General features: G+C 53.4%; 1 protein-coding gene across 4 annotated transcripts in view; it reads left to right on the top strand.

The window, feature by feature from the left end:
- The window catches only part of LRRC56 (leucine rich repeat containing 56), a 65413-nt gene extending 57988 nt beyond the window's left edge, over positions 1-7425 (top strand). For all 4 annotated transcript variants that reach the window (XM_037403279.1, XM_037403278.1, XM_037403281.1 and 1 more), the window contains 5 exons: positions 82-146; positions 1290-1414; positions 2284-2477; positions 5079-5445; positions 6231-7425. In XM_037403279.1, coding sequence (XP_037259176.1) covers positions 82-146; positions 1290-1414; positions 2284-2477; positions 5079-5445; positions 6231-6432 — 953 coding nt within the window. In that variant the 3' untranslated portion in view covers positions 6433-7425. The remainder of the gene's footprint in view (positions 1-81; positions 147-1289; positions 1415-2283; positions 2478-5078; positions 5446-6230) is intronic.
- The last annotated feature ends 13524 nt before the right edge of the window (positions 7426-20949 follow it).

Raw genomic sequence — 20949 nt, 5'->3', positions numbered from 1 at the left:
AATGATGTTGACTGATTTCGAAGACAGCACCTTTTGTTAAACACTGGAGTAAAAATGTTTCCTTTTTTCCTTTCTTCTTAGGACTCAGTCAAGTTATATGCGGGAACCCCACCAAGGCCCTTCGTGCCAGGAGGCAAAAGCTAGGTGTATGTTTTTCTTGCAGACTTCATATTCCTGCCTAGTGACCCCTATAAATCCTGGGATAAACCTGAACGCCCGCTGTGGCTTGTGGGAGCTCACTCTCTTCTGTAGCCCAAAAGCCTGCAACATACAATTGGCCTCGAGGAGGACGGAGGGTCTTTTGCCCCGCCGTTACAAAGGTGCCCGTGTCCTAGCAGCCATCAACCATCAGCTGTAAAGGAACATGTGAAAACTCTTTATTGGCTGCTGGCAGCACATTTCCTATCATTCTAGCCGAGCAAAGCGCAAAGCAAGATTGCAAAATTTGATGGTATTTCTACAATAGCTATTAGATACAATTTTTTTAGAAGTGTTTCTTTGATGCTGGCATAAATAGTCAGATCGCTGATGCTGCCGAGCCATTCCTATTGCCTAAACAAACACAAAGCCAAAGTGTGTTCCTCTTGGCAGCGGGGTGGTACCCCAGCCTGGCGGGTTGGCCTGCTTGCTTCAGCAGAAGCTGGGTGAGAGGGCACCCCTATAAAGGGGTGCAGTCTGGCTTGTCATGGTCACTTTTTGTGAGCCCTGAGGTGCAGCATGGCAGGGATACACGTGTGTGGGTTTAAAGAGGCAGTGCTAAATCAGGGAAACGGCCCGCACAGGGTACCTGCATCGCTGCGCTGTCGGCAGCCTCACTTAATGCTGACAACAGATGTTAAAGAACTGCTGGGAAAAAAATGTGTCCTTCCCTTGCCTCCCTGCTGCTACTGCCCGAGCACTGGAAGCTTTTCTGAAACAAATGTGAGCATTTCAGTGAATGACTGTGTGTTATAAACTAAGATGTGGAAGGGGACTGCGGTCATATGCCGAATGGTGCAATTTCTGTGGTACTGGTCTTAATGTGCTTATTGGTATAGATGCTATGGGCTTGTACGCCAGTGAGATATACATCAGCATTTTTGTTACAGCCACCCTGGGTTCCTCAGGCTGTAACAGTGCATGTGACCGGGGCATGGTGCTTCTTAAACTGAAGAGCAAGAAAGTAGGGAGGGGTGATCTGAGAAGTCAGGAGTGACAGCAGATTTTGATGCCTTGTAAAATCCACAATCTAGAAGCAGAGCTGGGGAGAGCTCCTGAGGTCATCAAGGTAACTCCTATCATTTTTGCAGCCACCTGCACCTTTGAAACTGTGCGGTCTGAGGACAGAAAACATTTACGGCTCTGGAGGAGGAAGAGATCTGCACCAGGAAGATGTGTTCTCTGACCTGAGAGTACAGAGTGAGCAGCACAAGCGGTGAGACAGCGGGAGCAATCTTGTCGTGCAATAAAACAGACATTCATTTTGTGCTGTAATAATAAAATAAACTCTTTGGCCACCTGGTGGCAGTTTCAGGGGATAGACTTGGCCTCCTGCCTTCCTGTCCCTGGAGTGGGATTCCTTCCATCAGTCCTTCCGGATCCTTCCATCCATCCTCCCCAATCCTTCCATCAGTCCTCCCGGATCCTTCCATCAGTCCTCCCAGATCCTTCCATCCATCCTCCCCGATCCTTCCATCAGTTCTGCCGCTGGAGCTGCTGTGGGGTGGCCAAGGGAGAAGAAACCTCTGACCTCTCTGTAGAGCAGGCTGAGGACCAGCCCAGGCAGGGTGGGCTGGCTTGCTTAGCGAGAGCAAGGAAATGACTTTTCGTAACGGGTAAGGCATTCTTGGCCCTGCCAGTGTCTATCTTTCAGCCAGTAAAAGTGAAAGTGGATGAGGTTTTCTGCAAGCATCGCGTTGGGCTAACCAAATGAAAGGCTGAAAGGAAAATACTGGCATGCTGAGATTCCCCCATCTATCTCACAGACAGATAACGGTGGGTTTGGAAGTAGAACTGATGATGAATTTATTTCTCTGAGCTTACTTCCCTGTGTAGTACTTTAAATCTGCCCCATTTCACTTGATTAACTTTTTAGCACGCTTTCAGATAATCAGACACAGGCAGCTTAGATGGCTGATCCATTTAGAATGATTTTCCACATCTCCAGGAAAGTGGGAAATCGCAGTGGGTGACTAAATCTGCTGCCTGGGTGTTTGCCTGTGTGGCCGTGCCAAGCTGCACTTGGCTGGCTGCACGTTCACAACTCCAAGGCTAACTACGGGTGTGAAACTCAATGTTGCCCAGGTGCCTGCAAACAGGTCAGCAAGAAGAAGCCACCCAAGCACTGAAGGCAGCTCTTGGTGATGAGGAAGAGGGTGACGACTGCAGCCTGCCCGACAGCTGTGAAGATGAGTTGAGGGAGACCTGTGATGAGGACCTCATTGAAAGGATTTCACTTGATTCTTCTTGCCACTCCTCTCTGTCCCAATCTTCCTCAGGTACTGGACCTAAACCTGTGGGCGTGGGTTATCCCTTGGTAGTGACACGTGCTACTAACCATTTGTAGATAGGTGTGTTAGTAACTGCGGTGTTTTGTGAGATCTGGCTTCTGTGCTCTAGAGCAGCAGTTTGGAAATACTATTGCAGAGGCAGACCCGAAGTAATCCGTTCAAGTTTTTAAGCAGGGCATGGTGGCCAGCCGTGTTGACTATCAGTTGATACATTTTGGCATGGATCTGTAGAATTAAGAGGAGCAACGCTGATCTTACACCAGCTTAGCATCAGCTCTAGAGGAAGGACATGCTTCCGTCTTTTACCTTGTGTCATTAATTTCTGTCAGTGCCAGGTGAGTCTAAAATACAGTTGTTCCAACTGAACTATATTTTAATCCAGTTGGCACTGACGGAAATAATGGCTGAGCTAATGATTAAGGTTTAACTGGGCAACTGGGAATTCTAGAAAGATATGCAACCAAAGGAATACATTCAGTAAAAGAGCTTAAAACTGCGGTGTGCTCTTCTGCTCAGGAACAAAGCCAAAGGGCTCTCTGGAATTGCATGAACGAAAGCAGAATTCCCACTCTTCGCTACTTTTTGTATATTGTATTGAAGACTATTAGAGACATTAATAATGGTTATTCCAAACACATATCAAGTAGGAGACCTTACAAAAGTACAACTTTAATCTGTTTCTATTGTTAATAACTTCTTTTTTTTGCCTCAATAAATATTAGCATGTAAGTTTTCATTTTATACATTTCTTTCAAGGGTAAAAATGGATCTATTAAAATTTGGAAAAATATATTTTGGAAAAAAACCAGAAGTATCATCAAACTATTCAATGTCTCTGTGTATTAACAATAATATAAACAATATCTCCTTAACAGGAACAGAAGCTGTTTAGAAAAACCTAAAGGAATGACCTGTTGTCTAGTGACCGCAGAAGTCTTAGATTATGATCTCATGGTCTCTTTAGATGTAATCTGATCTTTTTCAGATTTAATCTGATTTCTTAAGGCTGAGTATGATTTATTATGATCTCATCATCTTTGTAGATTGAGTAGACAATGCCCCAAACATCTCAGAGTGTACCAGTGTCATGTGCTATAGGACTATGGAAGTGAACGGATGGCATAGATCTGCCCATCTTGCAATCAAATCTGTTAGGATCTGGTTGCAAGATGGATGGAGCAGTTGAAATCTAGTATTACCTAAGGCATGGGGTGGGGGGGGAGATGACCCAGATCCCAAATCACAAGCAGCTGGCCATAATAACCAAGATTCAAATAATCACAAACACAGTAGCCTTTTCCCACTGTCACTAATAGACACATACATGTGTTTTGCAGAGCAAATACCCGGTAAAATTTTAGCATCTGATAGCCTTTATTCAGCAAGGCAGTTAAAAATCACTTGACCTCTGTGACTTGAGACTGTGTCAAGATTTGGAGATATATTTAAGTGCCTCAACACTTAGTTTCAGAAGTTTGTCCTACCCAATGTGGCTTTCTCACAGAACAACTTGTAGCTGGAAACAATCCTTCTGACCAGGAAAGGACAAGTCACTTGAGCAAAACCGCTCTTGTGTAAAAGTGTTTGCAGCATTGGATCTGTATAATCTGCATTCTTTGGGAGTCATTGAGTGTTATTCTGGGCTTTTGAATCAGGCATACCAGTCTTTCAGAGTGTCTTTACTTAAAAACAAATAAAAAACCCTATGAAATTCAGGCATTTTGAAAGCGTACAGTATGATGGAAACTATGCAGTGAACGTTTTAGATCAGCTTTATGTGGTTACCTAAGCAGTAAAATACATCCCCATTAATTAGGGGCTATAAAGCTGAACTTTCTGAGCCTGGGTTTTGGTGGCACATTCTTTAGATTGTGTTCCTGCCCTGGACCACGCAGATCAAGCGTTTAGGTACAACTGGTTCTTTTAATAGACAAGAGCAATCAGATCCCTGCTATCTATAGAATGGTTTTAAGCATATATGCATGCATGTTATATTCATAAATCAGGAACAAGATTTTTCTTCTACGTATGTTGCACCTGAGGATTACGTGGGCTAAAATATGAACAGCCCGATAGTAGCCCTGCGTGTAATGCAGTATTTTCCCTAGCAGTCAGGCACTTTCTGTTATTTTAAGGCTAATCTCAAGATCTTATCCTTACACCTCTGCCTCTGAATAAAAAAAAAAGTGGATCCACTCACCTGTGATTACTCCTGTGCCTTGAATGTTAGACCACTGGATGGAGTCCTCCAGTATTTAAAGCAAGTCAGTGCAAACACTGGCCAGGAGTGATGCAGGTATGATCCTGCCTGAGAGCAGGAGGATGGTTGAGCTGGTCTGTCCCTCTTGAGCTGTGCATGGCTCGTGAGCAGTTCCAGTGCATGGCACATCACCAGCAACACGGGCAGGGAGGCTGCCAAGTAACCCAAACCCCTGACTATCAACAAGGCCAGCATTGCTGTGTGCCCTGCGACACATTTGCCCACCCAGCTCCGTCACACAGCATTCTCCAAAGCCTTTTGCTCACTGGGTTGGTCATTCAGAAGTAAGATGAACTGGTAAATCACTGTGCTTCTCCTTCCTGTTTCAGGTTCGTCACAGGGTCAGGAAGGTGCAGTGTTCTCCAACCCAAACCACCGTCTAATTCCGTCCCCTCCAAAAAGCCCTTCACCTGCATCCCTAATGGGTCTTGCAGCAAGACCCTGGAAAATGAGGAACCACAGGGTAAGATGCCTAAAAATACCCAGCCAAGAGGAGGACAAGCAGTGGACACAGCGAGGCCAGGCAAGGGCTCACCAAGAAACCCCATCCCAGCCTCTGGACAAGGCTCTTGCTCTCCTGAGCCAGCACAGCTTGCCAGCTGCTTCTGGATCCCAAGGGCAGTGCCAGCCTGCTGGGAACGCTGGCCGGCAAAGGCCTATTTCAGGACCAGCAGCTGCTGGATCAACAAGCATCAGGTATGTGTGCACCACTGGCAGCACTGTCTGCAGTGTGTCAGGAAAACAGGAGGGACTTTATGGCAGGAAAAAGCAGCCTTCTGTGTCGTCTCCGGAGTCTTCTGCCTATTCTGTAAAAGGAGCTCCTTTTTTTTCTGCTGACATTTACCTTTGTCCGCCTAATGTTAAAATGAAACATTTTCTCATGTTCCTTGAGGCTTGATCTTTGGAAATTTTGTATTTTCTTGAATAATAGTTGTTTGCTTTTTTTCCTCTGTTCTTACTGTTCCATCCTCATGTTCCCCACTCAGAGCCAATGCCCACATCTGTTGCAGAGCTCTTGTAGTGGTGCTTGTTCAAGGCTCTCCTCAGGTAAACCCCAGGACAAGTTCCTGAAATCCCACTTCATTTTTTTTTTCCCTTGACACTGACATTAATTCATGTCAGAATGAGCTCTGGAAAATAAAGTAGGCATTAGAGCAGTGTCACATGCACCAAAACATGGTTATTTCTGAACCCGCTTACTGTAAGATTAGCATTGTGTTGCTTCTTTGAAGGAATAAAGCTGAGTTGCGACATGACACCCAGATGTTGAAGTTCATGTAGTCATTACAGAGCAGCAGCGGCAGCGAGCGCGTGCCTGCATGGGAGGCTGGTGTGCCTTGTGCTGCTCCCAGGCCTGGCAGCTTTTGGTTCAGTTTTCAGAGCAGGAGATGGCAGAGCTGGTGGGGAGAATGCGGCTCTCCAGACCCAGGGTGCAATTTCATCTTAGCGTTTCTCTCTTTTTTTTTTTTTTTTTTCCTCAGGCCAATCGTGGACAAGAGGAATTGTGGATCTCCTGGAGAGATCAACTGCCACGCGCTGGCTGTCTGCTCATCCCCAACAGCCTCGGGGGGGTTTGGGCTGATGAACACCGTGCGGCCCCTGACTGCCAGCGCCGTGCTGCAGTCCCTGCCAGACAGAGCCACTGCCTCAGCAACGTCTCAGAACAAAAGTCCCCGCTCTTAGAAGGTACCCGGGCGGCAGCGTGTGTCAGAGCCATGTATGCAGCACCGTCTTGAATCGATGTCATCTTTCCGATTCTTCTGCAAGCTAAACACAAAGCTGTGCAAGTAGAGCAGTTCAAACAAATGACATGATTTGCCTCAATTAAGGCTACAGCCGGTCCAGAAATGCTTTCTTTAAAGAGCACCCGCTGATCAACAGAAGAGCTAATCAACCTCCTATTACAGCAAAACATGGGTATTTTTGCAGCCGTCGTGCACTAAAACAGAACAAGCCCTGAAGTATTTCCACGCTCAGCCAGCTGACCTAGCAGCAGCCCCGTGATGTATCTATCTTCTGCAGTCGTGGATGTTTAACACGCAAGGGACAAAGCCAAGGGCTTGAGAGGAAGCATTGGCTGGAGCAGGCTGGAAGGGAGGGCTGCGTCACCTTGAGGAAGAGCCCGGCAAGGCTGGGTGCTTTCAGCCCTTCGGCCGCCACAGGAGCTCACCCCGTTCACAGGCACCCAGGGTTCTTGGTGCCTGCATTGCTGTGGGAGCAAATGCTGACCAAGTGGGTCATCCCAACGAACACGTTTGTTTGCTCCGTTGCCACCTGGAAGGATTTCTCTCACTTCCTATGGATAGATGTTGCATGCCAGGATTCCTCTGTAAGCAGGTGTCAGAGCATCCCCTGCGTGTGCCTTTCGAGTCAGGCATCCCACCTCTAGACTTTCCAGTTTCCTATGACTGAATAATTTTAAGTAATGCTGCAGCAAAAACAGTGCAGGGAAGTAAGGGAGCAATCTCTTGATTTTTTTCGGTAGGGCATTTGCTTTATATTTGGGTGAGATTTGAAACATCTATTTTAGTGACTGCAGACTGTGAGATGCTGATCCAAATGCCTGTGCCTTACAACTTTATTGATGTTGCAGTCTGAAACCGAGTGTCATCACATTTTTTCCCAGTTTAAATTACTATGTTAGGTATATATGTTTAAACCAGTTGATAAAACAGTAATTACATGATGAGTGAATGAATTGGTTTATGTCTTCTTTCTACTGGTCAGCTTAACGTAGAGGAGCAGAATAACAGAGAAAGCCCCAAAACGTTGTCTCATCATGGTGATACTTGAACCACTTTCTCCTACAAAATAGTCTGGAGCTTGAAGCTAGCTCGCCCAGTTTTGGTGAGTACTAGAGAAAATCATCCATCAAAAATCATTAAGAATTATGTGGCCTGTGGTTCTGTGCAGTACTAGGGATGCAGGCAGGATTTCCCATCAGATGTTGCCCAGCAACAGGGCCTGTGTCTTCATACAGGGTCCTAACATCGACTTTTTGCCAGTGTCACTGACCATGACCATCACCAAAGGAAAAATCTGACCTTGTGAAAGAAAGAAGAAAGCGGCAGCATAGTTTCCAGAACGCTCTGCACCCTCCCTGCCTGCTTGAGGTCTGCAGCCCTTGCTGGCGGTCAGCACTGGTGGCCACCAGGCCCTTCTCTGTAGCCAGAGTCATGTCAGTGGGAGGTGGGTAGGACTGGCTTCTCCAAATATTCAGAGCCACCTTCTCAGTCTGCATCCTTGATGTCAAAGGAGCAGAGGGGGAAAAAAACCGTGAGTGAGTTTTTGTGCATGGCAACTGGGGCAGCTAGATGGGTCTGCGCATGCGCATCTGCAAAACTCTGGATCTGGAAAGTGCTCTCAAAAGTGCCTGTCAGCTTTTCTCGTGGCAAACACAACTCATTTCTATACGTGCATGAGGCAAGGAGCTTCTCTGCAGTGGCAGAGGGGGCTTGGAGAAATGGTCGGGAAAAAAGCTCTGCCTCCTGTATGGGAAGTAAGAGTCACTGAGGGCTTCATCAAAACCATTTAACTCAGGGTTTCCTTTTTTATCTTCCCTTCGGGTACCCCAGTGGTAACTCTCAGGGGTGCAGGCAGTGTGTGACCTTCAAAACAGCCACCCCCCCTTGCTAACCAGCCCTGCTGCACTGATGGCCTAACCAAGGCAGTGCAGTGGCGTGGCGGGTGCGTACAGAGGCAGGAGGAGGTGTCTGCTCTACCTGTTGATCACCGCATCCGCTGGTGGCCCAGCACCTCCTCAGGTGCACATTGGTAGGGATGGGCACGTTAAGACAGGCTTGAAGCCACATGCTGTCACGTCCTGGCAGTGTCCCCGTGCGGATTTAGTGTCCAGAGCTGACTCAAAGGCCTGAGGAACAAAGCAGATGGCACCGTGTGGCTTTAGTGGCCCCGTGCTGCAGCAGCAAGCAGCAATGCCAGGGGCTGGGGGCCCTGGGCACTGGCGGGGCAGCATCTGAATGCCGCTCTCGTTTGAATCTCTGGGTTCTGTGCAGGAAAGCAAAAGCTCTGCTCTCAGCTGGACCTTGCGAGCCCTGTGCTTCTCTGGGAGGTGTGCTCGGCGCACTGCTGGCCGCCTGCCCAGCGCACAGGGTGGGAGGCTGCAGAAGGACACTCCCGTGCTCAGCAATGTGACAACGCTTATCTCCTGGACGTTGCTTCACTGAGGTGGACCTCCAGCTGTGTGACCCAGCAGGACAGAGCCTGGTTTTGGGCATACAGAGAGGAAGGTGAGGTGGCTTGGCAGCAGAGCAGTGGCACCAGTAGGAATCTGACTTCCCTCCACCATGCACGCATCTTGTTAATACGGTTTTGGCACAGGGAGTGGAAGAAGACTAATTAGTTCTCAACACGTGAAAGCTTAGCAGGTAGCAGAGGCAAGCATTGGTGGACAGCTCTGTCGGAGGCAGGGGTTTTGTGTGCCACCTTCATCGCACCCTTTCTGACCTGCTGAGTGGTATGTGCAAGAGCGTGTGCTCTGCAGTGAAATGCGTAACGAGACCCAACACCAGGCTGTCATGCATGGAGCAGCAGGGAGGCTTGTCACGAGGGCAAGCCTGCGATGACAGCCTGCCTGCCCTAACCGGGAGGAAGGGCTGGCAGTCTCCCCTCTGCCAGCAGCGGCTGCAACTCAAGGTTTCCCAGAGCCGCCACACTGTTGTCTGTTGCGATTCCAGGACAAGCAAAATAAATGGGGCTGTTGCAGATTAGATCTGCACAGGTTATAACAGATCCACAGAGCAAAGTATTGCTCTGGTTTTAGCCTCTGCTCATCCACTTTCCACCCTTTTCATCTAAAAAATACAAAAGCCAGGGCTTTAATAGGCTGATTAGGAAATGTCAGGCATGATGGGCTACCCGTGAATTTGATTCTCTTGGCCCAAAAGGGAAGTATACAGGGGTTTTCATTGTGGGGTTTCTTGCCGCTGTTTCATCCATTAAAATCCTGCATTGGTCTCTTGAATGTGGACAAAGGTAATGAACGAGCTTATTCCCATCCTTGCCTTTGCAGACTTAATATTTATCTCAGTAGGATCCTTGCTTCCAGTTGGATGCAACCAGTTTTGGATGTACATCAGCAGCGTCCATCCCCTCACTCTTGTAATGGGCCAGGAGCTGCCGATGCCTTTGGGGATCTCCCTGCTTTAATGGGATTTGCTGCCAGCTGCCAAATTGGTGTCTAGTGAGCAAGCAGGAGAGAGGGGCGAGAACTGCTCCCCTCCTCGCCGATTAATAAATCAGCACCACGGGGAAGAGTTTTTTGCCAGGAGCTGAGCCTCACCAGCGCATGCTGCTAAGGGAGGGGGTGGTTAGCTGGGGGCACCTGCCCTGCAGGGAGCAGGGCTGGGAGCAAAGGGGTTTGGCCCAAAGCAGCAGAAGCACGGTCCATCCAGGAGGGCTCTCTCGTCACTGAGCTGGGGTCCCGCAAGCAGCTCTGCTGGAGCGGCTGGTGCTGCCCTTCGTACTGAAAGGCTCTGCTCCGCCGAAGCTTTAAAAAAATAATTGGAGAAAGAAGCAGGAGCTGCGTGCCAGCCAGCCAGTTATTTCGGTGTCTAAAAATCCATTCCTCCTCCTGAAGGGAGCATGTCCAGGACCGCAGCCCACCCAAACAAATGGCCCCCAACAAGCGAAGGCAGCTCCCGCTCAGGCTTGGATTGCGTTCTGCACCCCCTGGCTCTGCAGAGCCCAGCCTGTTGCGGGGACCTCAGCGTCCCATTTGGGGACAGGCCAAAGGCGTCCGGTGTCCCCCTCACAGCCACCTCCTGCGCAGGGCTTGTTACCGTGGCTGTTGTTCTCATTGAAGGCTTGGGGTTGCTTTGCACTTGGAACAAATTCATCTTCATTGCTAGGTGAAGAGGAGATACTTTCAGCTGCCAAGGAGGAGAAAGCCTGGGAGATGTCCAGAAGGAAGGTCTCATAAAACCTCCTCTTCAAATACATACAAACAACGGGTCAGCTCAGGATGATTTCCTACACGGTTCCTTGGCTTGCCACCGTGTTCAGAGCCCAGCGTGCTCAGGCTCATTGCTGTGGGCGATGTCTGCACCCATGGTAGGACATGGGTGCTTCTGGGGTATGGTTAGTCAGATGGTTCGTGCTCCAGTAGTGCCCGTCCCTCCATTGATAAAACAGGGTTTGAGCTGGCTTAGATATCTGCGTGGACCATCCAGCACCAGGTGAGATGATTCCTGCCCTGCAACAGCTTTCTTGATACGCCAGGCCATGCTGACCATGGTTTTATTGTTGGCCGTGTCTTACTCCTGTAAAGTTCCCCTGGGGGATACTGGATATGTCCTGGCTGAGGTGAAGGACCAGCCCTGAGGAACGAAGGTGGCACAGGAGCGTGTGACCACTGGGGCAGCATGCCTTGTGTCCGTGTACAGGGCTCCTTGAGCAGCCTGAGAAGCTTTTGGACCTTCCAGGGAGGCACGGGCAGGTAGGGCAGGGTGGCTGTAGGGCAGCAAGGAGGGCTTGTCCTGGACTGAGTTGAAGGTGCCACCACAGACTGTGGGCTGGCGTGCTGTAGATGCGCCTGGGAGGGCGGGTCTGCTGCCCGGTCCCCCAAAAAGGGGGGTGTCTGTCATCTTTGCTCCCAAGGAGGAAGATGCTGGCTGGACTTTTAGAAACCAGTCCAGCTAGTGGGGAGGTGACTCAGGGATTGGGGATCCTGCCTGGGAGGTCTCTTGCTATCAACAGAAGAAAGACAACCTTGTGGTGACAGCCTTGATCAAGCCTTCGGGGCAGTGGAGTCATTTTTTGGCTCTGCGCTGGTTTCCTACGGCCCAAGGACAAAGAGTGTGATGGGAGGAAGCGTAGCAGGGTCTTACCCAGGCAAGCAGAGCAGGACTCATCCCAAAGGCATCCACCACTGACCTGTCCTCTCCCCACTGCCACCAGAAACCCCATTGCACCTGCGCATCCCCAGCTGGAGCTCCGCACCATCGTGCTAACGTTAAGGGAGGAACTGGGATCATTTTTTAAGCGGGGAGAGGGGAGAGGGCCTTGGAATGGGATCTCCCACATGGCACAGAGCAAACCAGAAAAATTAAGCGTCGGCTTCCAGGGGAGAGAGTTGCACTATCATTTGTAAATGTCAAACCTGTGCCTGAGGAAGGGGCTGCGCACGCAACCAGGCAAGGTGCTGCTGCAGCTGAATTTGAAGAGCAAGAGGAACATCGTGAGATGGACACTAGAGGGAAGAAGAGAGTCTCACAAGTGGAACTTTTAAATAAAAGTAAAAAGACTCAGACCAAAAAAGACCCAAAGGGAGGCGTTGTGCACACAGTTGGCTCAACATTTTCTTTTTCACCTTCTCCGGCACCCGGTGTGCTGGCCTCGTGTGATGCCCAAACGCGCTGCGCTGGTAGTGGTTTGCTGTATCACTTCCTAATTTACTTGTTTGGAAATGTTTCCTCAGGAAACCTGCAGCGCCCACAAAATGTGATGGAGAACATCTCCAGCCCCTGCCTCGGCACTGGAAAGCCGTGGTGCCGTAGGGCATCCGATGATGCTACGTGCAATCCCAGCATGTCTTAAAGAGGTGATCTCTGTCACCGGCTATAGCTGCAACCTGCAGACAGGTCCTAGAGCACGCATGGCTCCCGTGCCAGCTTCCCCGCACTGCTTGACCAGGGATGTCTTGTCTCCAGAGCCCAGCAGGCAGAGCTTCCCTGGGGCTGTGCGCCTCTGTGCTGCCGGGCCAGTCTGGAACCGGTCCTCCCCCAGCCCGGCTGCATTACAGCTCTCTGCCGCTTCTTTCCCCTTTATCCCCCCCTTTACCTCTTCCCTCCTTCTTCCCCTGCCCTGCTCCCTGCTCTCACCCAGCTCAGCCCACTGCCTGCGAGCCCTTTCTGGCGTCCTGGGCAGGACCTCGCTGGAAGAGCGGTGCAAGCTGGGCAGGGTTTGCGTTTATTGCTGCTCTTCTCTCTTCCATGGCTTTCCACCCGCAGGGATCTCGGCCCTCCTGCTGGGAGACCCTGGCAGGTTGCAAGGGGCTTCACAGCAGCAGCCGTGAGGGCTGATCCTGAAGGCTCTGCCACCACCCAGCCCACATCTCTTCTGCCCCAGCCCTTTCCTCGTGTGGAGCTTGGCAAAATCAATGCCCAAATTCTTACTGCTGCTCCGTGGGCAGGATCAGACCCTTCTTCTCCAACGGTGAGCACCAGCCGAATCCCTTCCGAATCCCTGGGCCACCTTGCTGCTGCAGGCTGCTGTCACCAGCATCATCCACGCCCCAGGGGACATCTAGAGCTGTGACAGGGGCCTGAAGGTGGGTACCACCGTGCCTACTCTCTCCCCAGCAGCCAAAACACATCAGGCCCAGCCATGCTGCCTGTGGGGATGGTCCTGAGCACGTGCTGTCTCCTGGTCATGCCCTGGGCTGACCAAGCCTGCACAGACCAGGGCTGTGCCAGGGCACGGGCAAACCGAGGGCATGGGCGATCGCGGCTGCACCATCTGCCACGTAAAGGAGCTACATCGTTGTCAGGTTCAGGGAGAGACAAAGCAAAGGTGGAACTGCCATGGGACAAGAGATGGAAACCTTTGGGAGATCTGCACCAAGAGGAAGGCGCTCGGCAAGAAGAGGAAGAAGTGTACCCAGTGGGCAGCACGGGGGAGACGGGCGCGCTGACGGCAGCAGGCAGGGTGGGAAGGGGCTTATCCAGACAAGAGCTGGGTGCTCCGATGCAGCAGGAGCAGGTGGCTGTCAGATCGCCAGCTCAGCAGCCAGCCCGCCCGTCTCAGCTCCCAGGCGCCGGTGCACGATGCTCCAGGAACACTCGGCTGTGCCAGGCCATGCTGTGCAGTGCCCCCTCCGAGGGCAACGTGTCCGTGAGTCCAGGCTCTGGAGCACGGGCTGCGTGGGATGCCTGCGTGGGAGTGCTGCCAGCCCCGGGTGGGAGGGGGCTGCACCCACCGCACCGACGAGCAGCGATGGAAAGGGGCTGTGGTGTCAGGCCCGAAGTGCAAGAGGGGCTCTGTGCGTGCGCATGTGTGTGTGTGACCACAAGCGTGCATGTGCCTGCCCCCTGCCAGGCCCTGAGCCCTGATGGGGACAGCTCTGGCATCACTGCCACCCTGCCCTGAGCCAAGGGCGGAGGGCACGGGAGATGGGAGATCAAACCAGGGCTGCAGGGGGGCTTGGCCAGCGAGACCCTGATCGCTCCGACTCAGCCACCTCAGCAAACCTCAGCCTTGCTGCGTCCCTCTCTTCTGAGGTGTCGGAGCAGCGGGGGGCAATCCAGGGCCGGCCGTGCCACCGGGCCACCCCACCGGCAGCAGTCAGCAGCGTTGCAGCCTTGCGGGATGGCAGCAGCCGGGTCCTTCGCTCCCCAAGCCCTGTGCCTGTCTCGGCAAGGATCCCGGCATGCTGGCAGGGTTTGGCTGCTTTATTTAATGGGCACTGGGGCTGTTGCCTGCGATTTATTCCTGTTCTGGATCATGGAGCTTGAACCGTCTTTCCTATTGCCAGCGCTTCTGCCATGGCTTCGTTTGCAGCATCGTCGCTGTTCAGCAGCTGCCTGTGCTGTATGTAGAAGCGGGGTACCAGAGCTGAAGGGCATCTCCCAGGCCCCTGTGGGACTGGCAGGTGCTCAGCACCATCTGCATCCGTAGATGCCACCTCTGGGAGGCATTGCTCAACTCTTGGCTTCTGTCTGGGGACGGTGTGCTTTGGTCCTGGCACGTTGACCCAGCGGGTCCATGGTTCCCCGTCTCCTGCCCAGGCAGATGTTGGTGCGTTTCACCAGAGCCACTGGCTTTTTGTGGCAGGATGAGGTTGGCTTGGGATGGGAGCCCCAGGGAACACACCGGTGTGGATCTGGGAGACCAGGCAGGTGCCGACGCACCTGCTCTGAGAATATTCATGATATTCATGTCAGGGAGGAGGCAGCAGCAGACAGAAAAATAAATACAGCTCAAAAGCAGGAGAGAGGTGACTGTAAGGGAGCATAAGAATATCTCTGCAGCATAAATCCTAACCTGCTAACCCCAGCCCCCTAAACCCTCACCCCTGGTCCTGCATCATCTCCAACTGTAGCCAGTAGCAGATGCCCACAGAAAAGCCACCAGAGCATAGGAACAGGACAGGTAACGTCTCCTCCTCACCTTGCCCCATCCCTGCGGCTACATGCCTGTGGCACAGGACAAGCAAACATCCAAAGGGGCCCGAAACGCACCCCCAGCCTCCAGCAATCCGTAGCTCAGTGGCTGTGAGTTTAATCAGTGAATTTAAATCTTTGCGTGTAATAGATGGCAGACATGGTTGATTTTTCTCCATCAAGTCTCCCAGGCTTTTTTTTCGCGGGGGGAGCATCCATTGGCCACTCCTTGTCCCCACGCCGCAGCCCAGTGGGATGCAGCTGGGGCGACTTCCAATGGCCCCACGTTTTCAAAGACTTGTTGTCATATTTTCTCTTTTTTTTTTTTTTAAATAACAAAAGCCCAAAATAATAACAGTCACGACGGGATACAATGTTTGTTTTCTAAGTGGTGCGGAAATGAAGAGAGGCTGTCATTGCTCCTCACTCGCAGACTGTTCATCACCTCCCAATTCCCATTCTCCCCGCGCTGCCACACGCGCAGCCCCTCTCCTGGCTTCGTGGCTTCCCCGGCGCAGCCTGTCCCAGGCCTGGCCCATGCCCGAGGCTCCCCCCTTCAGCTCCGCTTTGCTGTGCCGGGGCTTCTTGGTGCATCCTGAAGCCAAGGGCAGGTGTTTGCTCCGGCTCTGCAGTCTCCTGCCGTGTCACAGCGATGCCTTGTGCTGCCGGTCCCGTCCCCCCGTGCAGCATCCCTAGGTGAGGGATATGGGTGGTCTCCCTCCAAACCGTGGCATGCCAGCGCTTTGTGCTCCAGCGTTATCACCTGCTGCCCGTGGCCCTGCTGCCTCGCTCATCTGCAGTAGCTGACGGCTCCTGACAAATTGCAGAGCGAGCAGCAGAATCGGGCATGGGAGACGGGAGCGGGGAGAGCGCGCCAGGCTCCATCCCTCTGTAACATGCTGGCCAGTGTCACCCCCTCCCCGGCACACCCCTGTCCCCGAGCAGGCGGCAGGCACCGTACGGACGGGTGAGCACCTCGTGCCGCAGGTGCAAACACACGCACCCGAACCCCGGCCGGGGCTGCGGAGGGGAAGAGCCGTCCCAGCCGTGTCCCCCCGTGCCCTTGCCACCCGGTGGGGACCTGCCACGATGCCGAGTGCTGCTCTTCCCCACGGCTCAGCCCTGCAGCAGCCCGCCTTTTCCTTGTTTGTTTTTCTCCCCTTGAGAGCTATTCTTTCCCTCCCATATGCTGTAATAATTACAAGCGATAACTTAACAGCTGCTCTGCTATTCCAGGCTCAGCAGAGCCACGCGCCTCCACCTTCCCTCCCTCCCACGGCTCCAGGTCAGCGTCTTGGCTCCGGCAATCAGGGATTCCTGCAATTTCTGCCACTCGGAGGATCTGGACTCTTTTCCCCTCTGTTGCCATCTGTCTCCCGCCCGCCTGCCCCAGCATCACCGAGGGGGATGGGACTGCGACATCCATCTGTTACCATGGAGAGAGCTGAGCCAGCGAAGGGACGCGCCCGCATCCTGGGTGAAGGCCACCGGAGAAGGGGCAAAAGGGATTTTCTCCTATATTTGTTTTAGGACCATGTGTCCAGTGTCACTCGTGGGGTCTGCTGCAGGTGACAACCACCACCCTTGCTCACAACGGCCAGCACCTCCCAAGCCCTCTCACTGGAAGAGATGCTGGCCTTAGACCTGGTGTGGCAGCTGCCACCGTCACAGCTGGTGGACCACGTGCACATCCCTCAGACAAATGCAACGCCGTCCGTCCTCCCGTGCAATGGTGGCACTGCAAAAACGATCACATTAAAAAAAACCTTCTTGGGTTCCTCAGCTTTGGTAGCAGCCCAACACTACAGGCTGAGCTAAAAATGGTGCAGAGCTAGAGAGCGGAGCAGAGCCAAGAGGGCCAAATGTGTCTCTTTGGTGGTGAGCAACAGTAATTGCAAAACTGGACTCACTAATTAAAGGTTGCATCTGGTGTTGGCCTGGGCTGACCCCGGAGAGGCCTTTGCTAAAGATAAGGGAAGAGCAAGGAGGGTGCCAGTGGCCTGGAGGTCTTCACCGTCCTGTGTTGATGCTGCTCCAGCGGTGTTGCCACATGCACACACAGCCCGTAGCCCCCCAGGCATGTTGTGCCACCCCCGGTGCTGCACCTCACCACATCCCCCCTTGGCAGGCTCCCGAGGAGGTGGTAGCCCCCTGCACAGCATCCCTTGGGGCCAGGGTAGCACCCAGCCCTCCTGCTTTGGGCGTGAAAGGGTTTTTTTCTCTCTTTACAAGAGATTTTTGCCTGCAGTTTATCCGATTGCTGAAAGCCCAGCATGAATATACGGTGGGGTGAGGGGTTTCTGCCGGCTCCCCCCTGAAGGACACACTGTGTCCCCGAGCATCCCGGTTTGTCCCCAGCCGGTGAGGCTGCTGAGGCCAGGAGCATGTCTCCAGCACAGACGAAGCCTCCCAGAAATGTGTCGAGACGGCCCGATCCGCAGCGATGGTAGCGAGACGTGAGTGTCTGCTCCATGCTGGCTCATCCAGCCCACGAACGGCTGCGCTTCCCAGGCAGTGCAAACCCACCTGCGGGCTCCCCTGTGGTCCCATCCTGGCCACTTCCCATCTCCCAAAGGCAGCGTTCCCAGCACCGCTGGCTGCAGAGGGCTCGGGAAGGTGACAAACCCCCCCAGCACACCAAGGCAAGCGGCTGTGGCATGGCCAGCACCTGCCCTCCGTTTCGGCAGGCTGGGGTGCACCCAGGCTGCTGCTCTGCCTCCGTCGTGCGTGCTTGGCTTTACCGGGGGCGCAAAATGCTGGGGGGGAAGGCAGGGTTTTACCTATGGGATTTGCCAGAGTCACCAGCCCGCAGTGGTCCTTGTCCCCACATGCAGATGTGTACCACAGCAGGTGACACCTTCCCCTGCCACCAGCCAGCCTGTCCCGGCGGGCAGCGGATCCCGTGGGATGCCTGGAGCGGGTCTCCCTCCGCGACAGGGGCGGATGCTCTTTCTCGTGATCCTCCCAAAGTTGTAATTGGGAATCAAAAGTGGGAGCGTGCAAGGAGGAGGGTCTTCCCAGGAATTTTGCTTCCCAGGCTGGGAATGCTGCTGCTGGCACCACTTCAGCACAGCAGCGGGCAAGGTCAGGGGCTTTTGTGCACACGCTGTGGGCTTCCCATGTCGCAGGGTGACCACAGAAATCCCATTCCTCGGCTTTGGGCTGGCAGCCGCGATGCTCTGCCTCGAGTTACTCTCCACCCAGAGGGCATTTGGAAGAGGTAACACGGTGCTTATCTGAGCTGGCTTTGATGCTGGGTAGCTCTGCAGGACCACCAAGCCCAGGCTTTGCTGGTGGCACTGGGACACGCTGGAGGACCGCTCGCTGGGGGAAGCAACACGTGCCTCGCTTACACCTCCCACGCGGGAGTAGGCAGCCCCAGGAAGAGGCGGCTTGAAAAGCCTGTGCCATCTCCACAGGCGAGCTGGCAGCTCCATCTGGCTCCGCTTCGGCGAAGCTCTCCGAGGAGCTGCCGAGGGCGGCCGATGGGGCCTGTGGGTGGTGTGCTGGGAGCGGGCGAGGAGGAGGAGGAGGAGCGGGTGCAATCCATGTGCCCCGCACCGCCAAGTTTCTCTTGAAGGGTGCTAAACCTTCAGGAAAGCAGGCGCTTTGTCCCATGAGAGGGATGGTGGGTGTAGGGGCCATGGAGGGTGTAGGATGGTGCACTGCTGGTGCTCAGCTGGAGGGGAAGGTGCTGAGGGGCTACAGCGGCCGCACGCAGTGACCCGGGGACGTGCTGGGCTTCGAGCCCAGCAGCTCCAGCCCACAAGTGCTCCGAGCCACCACGCGCGCTTGCCATACGGCAAAGTCTCTTTGCGGCTCTGCTCATTTTCACAGGTCTCGCACTTTTACTCTCCCAAAAGGTGCCGAGATGCTTTTCATCGAAGCTAGCAATGTGATAGCAGAGTCCTCGTTGAAACTAGGCAGCTGGGGCATTCGTTAGGATAAAACCACATGGGGTTAGCACTGTATCCCTCTCCTCTCCCAGCCCAGGCTAATTCACAGCAAAATTACAGTCCTTATCTCCACCCGAGTTTTGTAGCAGTGTAACTGCAGCCATTTAGTTATCGGCTTCTTCATTTCAATCTCTTTGATCATGTGCCACAATTAATCTGATCTCTACGAGGTGGGATGAGTGGGAGTCAGAAGCAAAATTGTAATCGTCTGTGCCTTTGGCATGCAGGAATGGAATAATTTTGTAGTCTCATCTCCGGGCTGGTAGCTCTAGGAAAAGCCTCCATCACTTTAACGGCCAACAACGCCGTGCAGGGCTGAGGGACACTGAGCTGAATGGAAATGCCTGGATCCAGGCACCATCCCTGCTCCTTGCTCGCTTGTGTTTGCAGCATCTCCAGGCTACAAGCCACTGTGGCCAATGCCTGCAAACTGGTGGGCATCAGTGACCTCTGGGCACGAAGGCAAGTCCGCGATAAGCTCCCTGCAACCTCGTCGGTGTGTGCTCTCACCCGCCACACCGTGACACCGGGCAGCTGGTCCCCAACGCTGTTCTGTTGTCTGGGTGAAAGGAAACAAGCTTGTAGTGGGCTGGGAGAAAGGGGCGAGCAGAAGGGGCATGGGGAGGTGACACCCTGCTGCCCATGGGGAGGTGACACCCTGCTGCCCAGCCCTGCCCTGGCTCTCCTGGCACATTTTCCTTGCCAGATCCCCCCTGTGCAGCATTGGCACTGGTTTTTGCTATCCTGACAGCTGACACAGGGATGTCTCCCCTCCGTCTAGCCCAGACCACCCTCGCCCCCACCGCAGAGCGTTGCTTCTCGTTCCACCTGCACACACCCGTGGCCCATCACAGCCCCTTCTGCATCTAAAACATCTCACCAGCCTTCCCTTCCTTAGACGGAACGATCCTCTATTTGCCCAACTGACCATCCAGTCTCCCCTCACCCCCACTTCTGTTGAATTATGGGGGGGTTCCCCAGATTCTCTGATTTCTCCAGACTATGTTGCATGGTGATCCCTGTCTCGGGTGTGCTGGCAATTCCTCCTCTTTGCTGCTGCCTCCAAACTGAACACCTGAATGCGTTAACACTTTGGGGCCCTCCCTGTTTTGACCTGGGCAACCAGTAAACATGCTCTGTGCACTCCCTCTGTGGGGTTTTTCATCTCTCCAATCATTCCCCAGACTCACCTATGAGAATGTTTCATCCATAACAATGCCCAAAGTCTTACTAACACCAAAATATGTTACCTCCTGCTTTTCCCCCTCTCCCAAAGCCAGTGCCTCCACTGCAGGAGGTGGATGGATGGGTTTGACACAGCTCACCCTCAACAGATCCCAGCTGGTGATGGCAGGGGATCGTTTACACCGGAGCAAAAGCGAGAACTAGGCGGGAGATGGGCGTGATGGGGCTGCTCTTCGGCCAGTGTTTCACTGGATGGTCCTGCTTGCTTTGGAGGGAAGCCTAGTGTGCCATTCCTGGTCTGACTGGCCTTGTTAATGGTGCGTGATAATAAGGAGATGTGCTGCGGGTTGCATCTCCCTGCAGTCTCCTGTGCGCCCCCCTGCAACACCAGCACCCCCCTGCCAGGCAGAACTGGTATATGATCTCAAAAATAAGCTTATCCCAGGGGAAGAGTTAAGGCCAAGGCTGTGCTCTGTCTGGCTGCCCTCTGGATTTGTCCCCCAGTTGTGGGGTCCTCCGTGCGGTGCCTCTTGCCAGATGCCAGCTGTCACTGCTGGTCACCCGCGAGCCTGGCATCCCCCCTGCCCCCGGAGGCTGGCTCTGGCAGGGAAAATCCAGCATGTTTAATCCTGCGATGGTTTCCAGGTGCTCAGCCTTAGTCGTCAGCCTCCTCAGAGTTTCCCACCTAGGGCAGACCTGCTTTGCAACACGGTGTTAGAAGGAAGCCCAGTGAAAAGCAATTTGGGCTGGGAAGCCTAAACGAGGTCTCGTTAAAATGCCCTCGGTGAAGGGCTCCAGCACCACCCCGACCCTCAGCTGGGACTCCCATCTGGCACCAGAGGAAGAAGAGACGAGGAGATAAGGAGGTGACCGTTAGCACAGGTTTATGAGCAGAGGGGTGGTTCACACATCCTGGCAGCCCCCTCTGTGGCCCAGGG

The sequence above is a fragment of the Falco rusticolus genome, chromosome 10 (assembly GCF_015220075.1).
Source record: "Falco rusticolus isolate bFalRus1 chromosome 10, bFalRus1.pri, whole genome shotgun sequence".
Taxonomy (NCBI): Eukaryota; Metazoa; Chordata; class Aves; order Falconiformes; family Falconidae; genus Falco; species Falco rusticolus.
The sequence above is the reverse complement of the archived record's forward strand: the minus strand, read 5'-3'. Positions and strand labels throughout refer to the sequence as shown.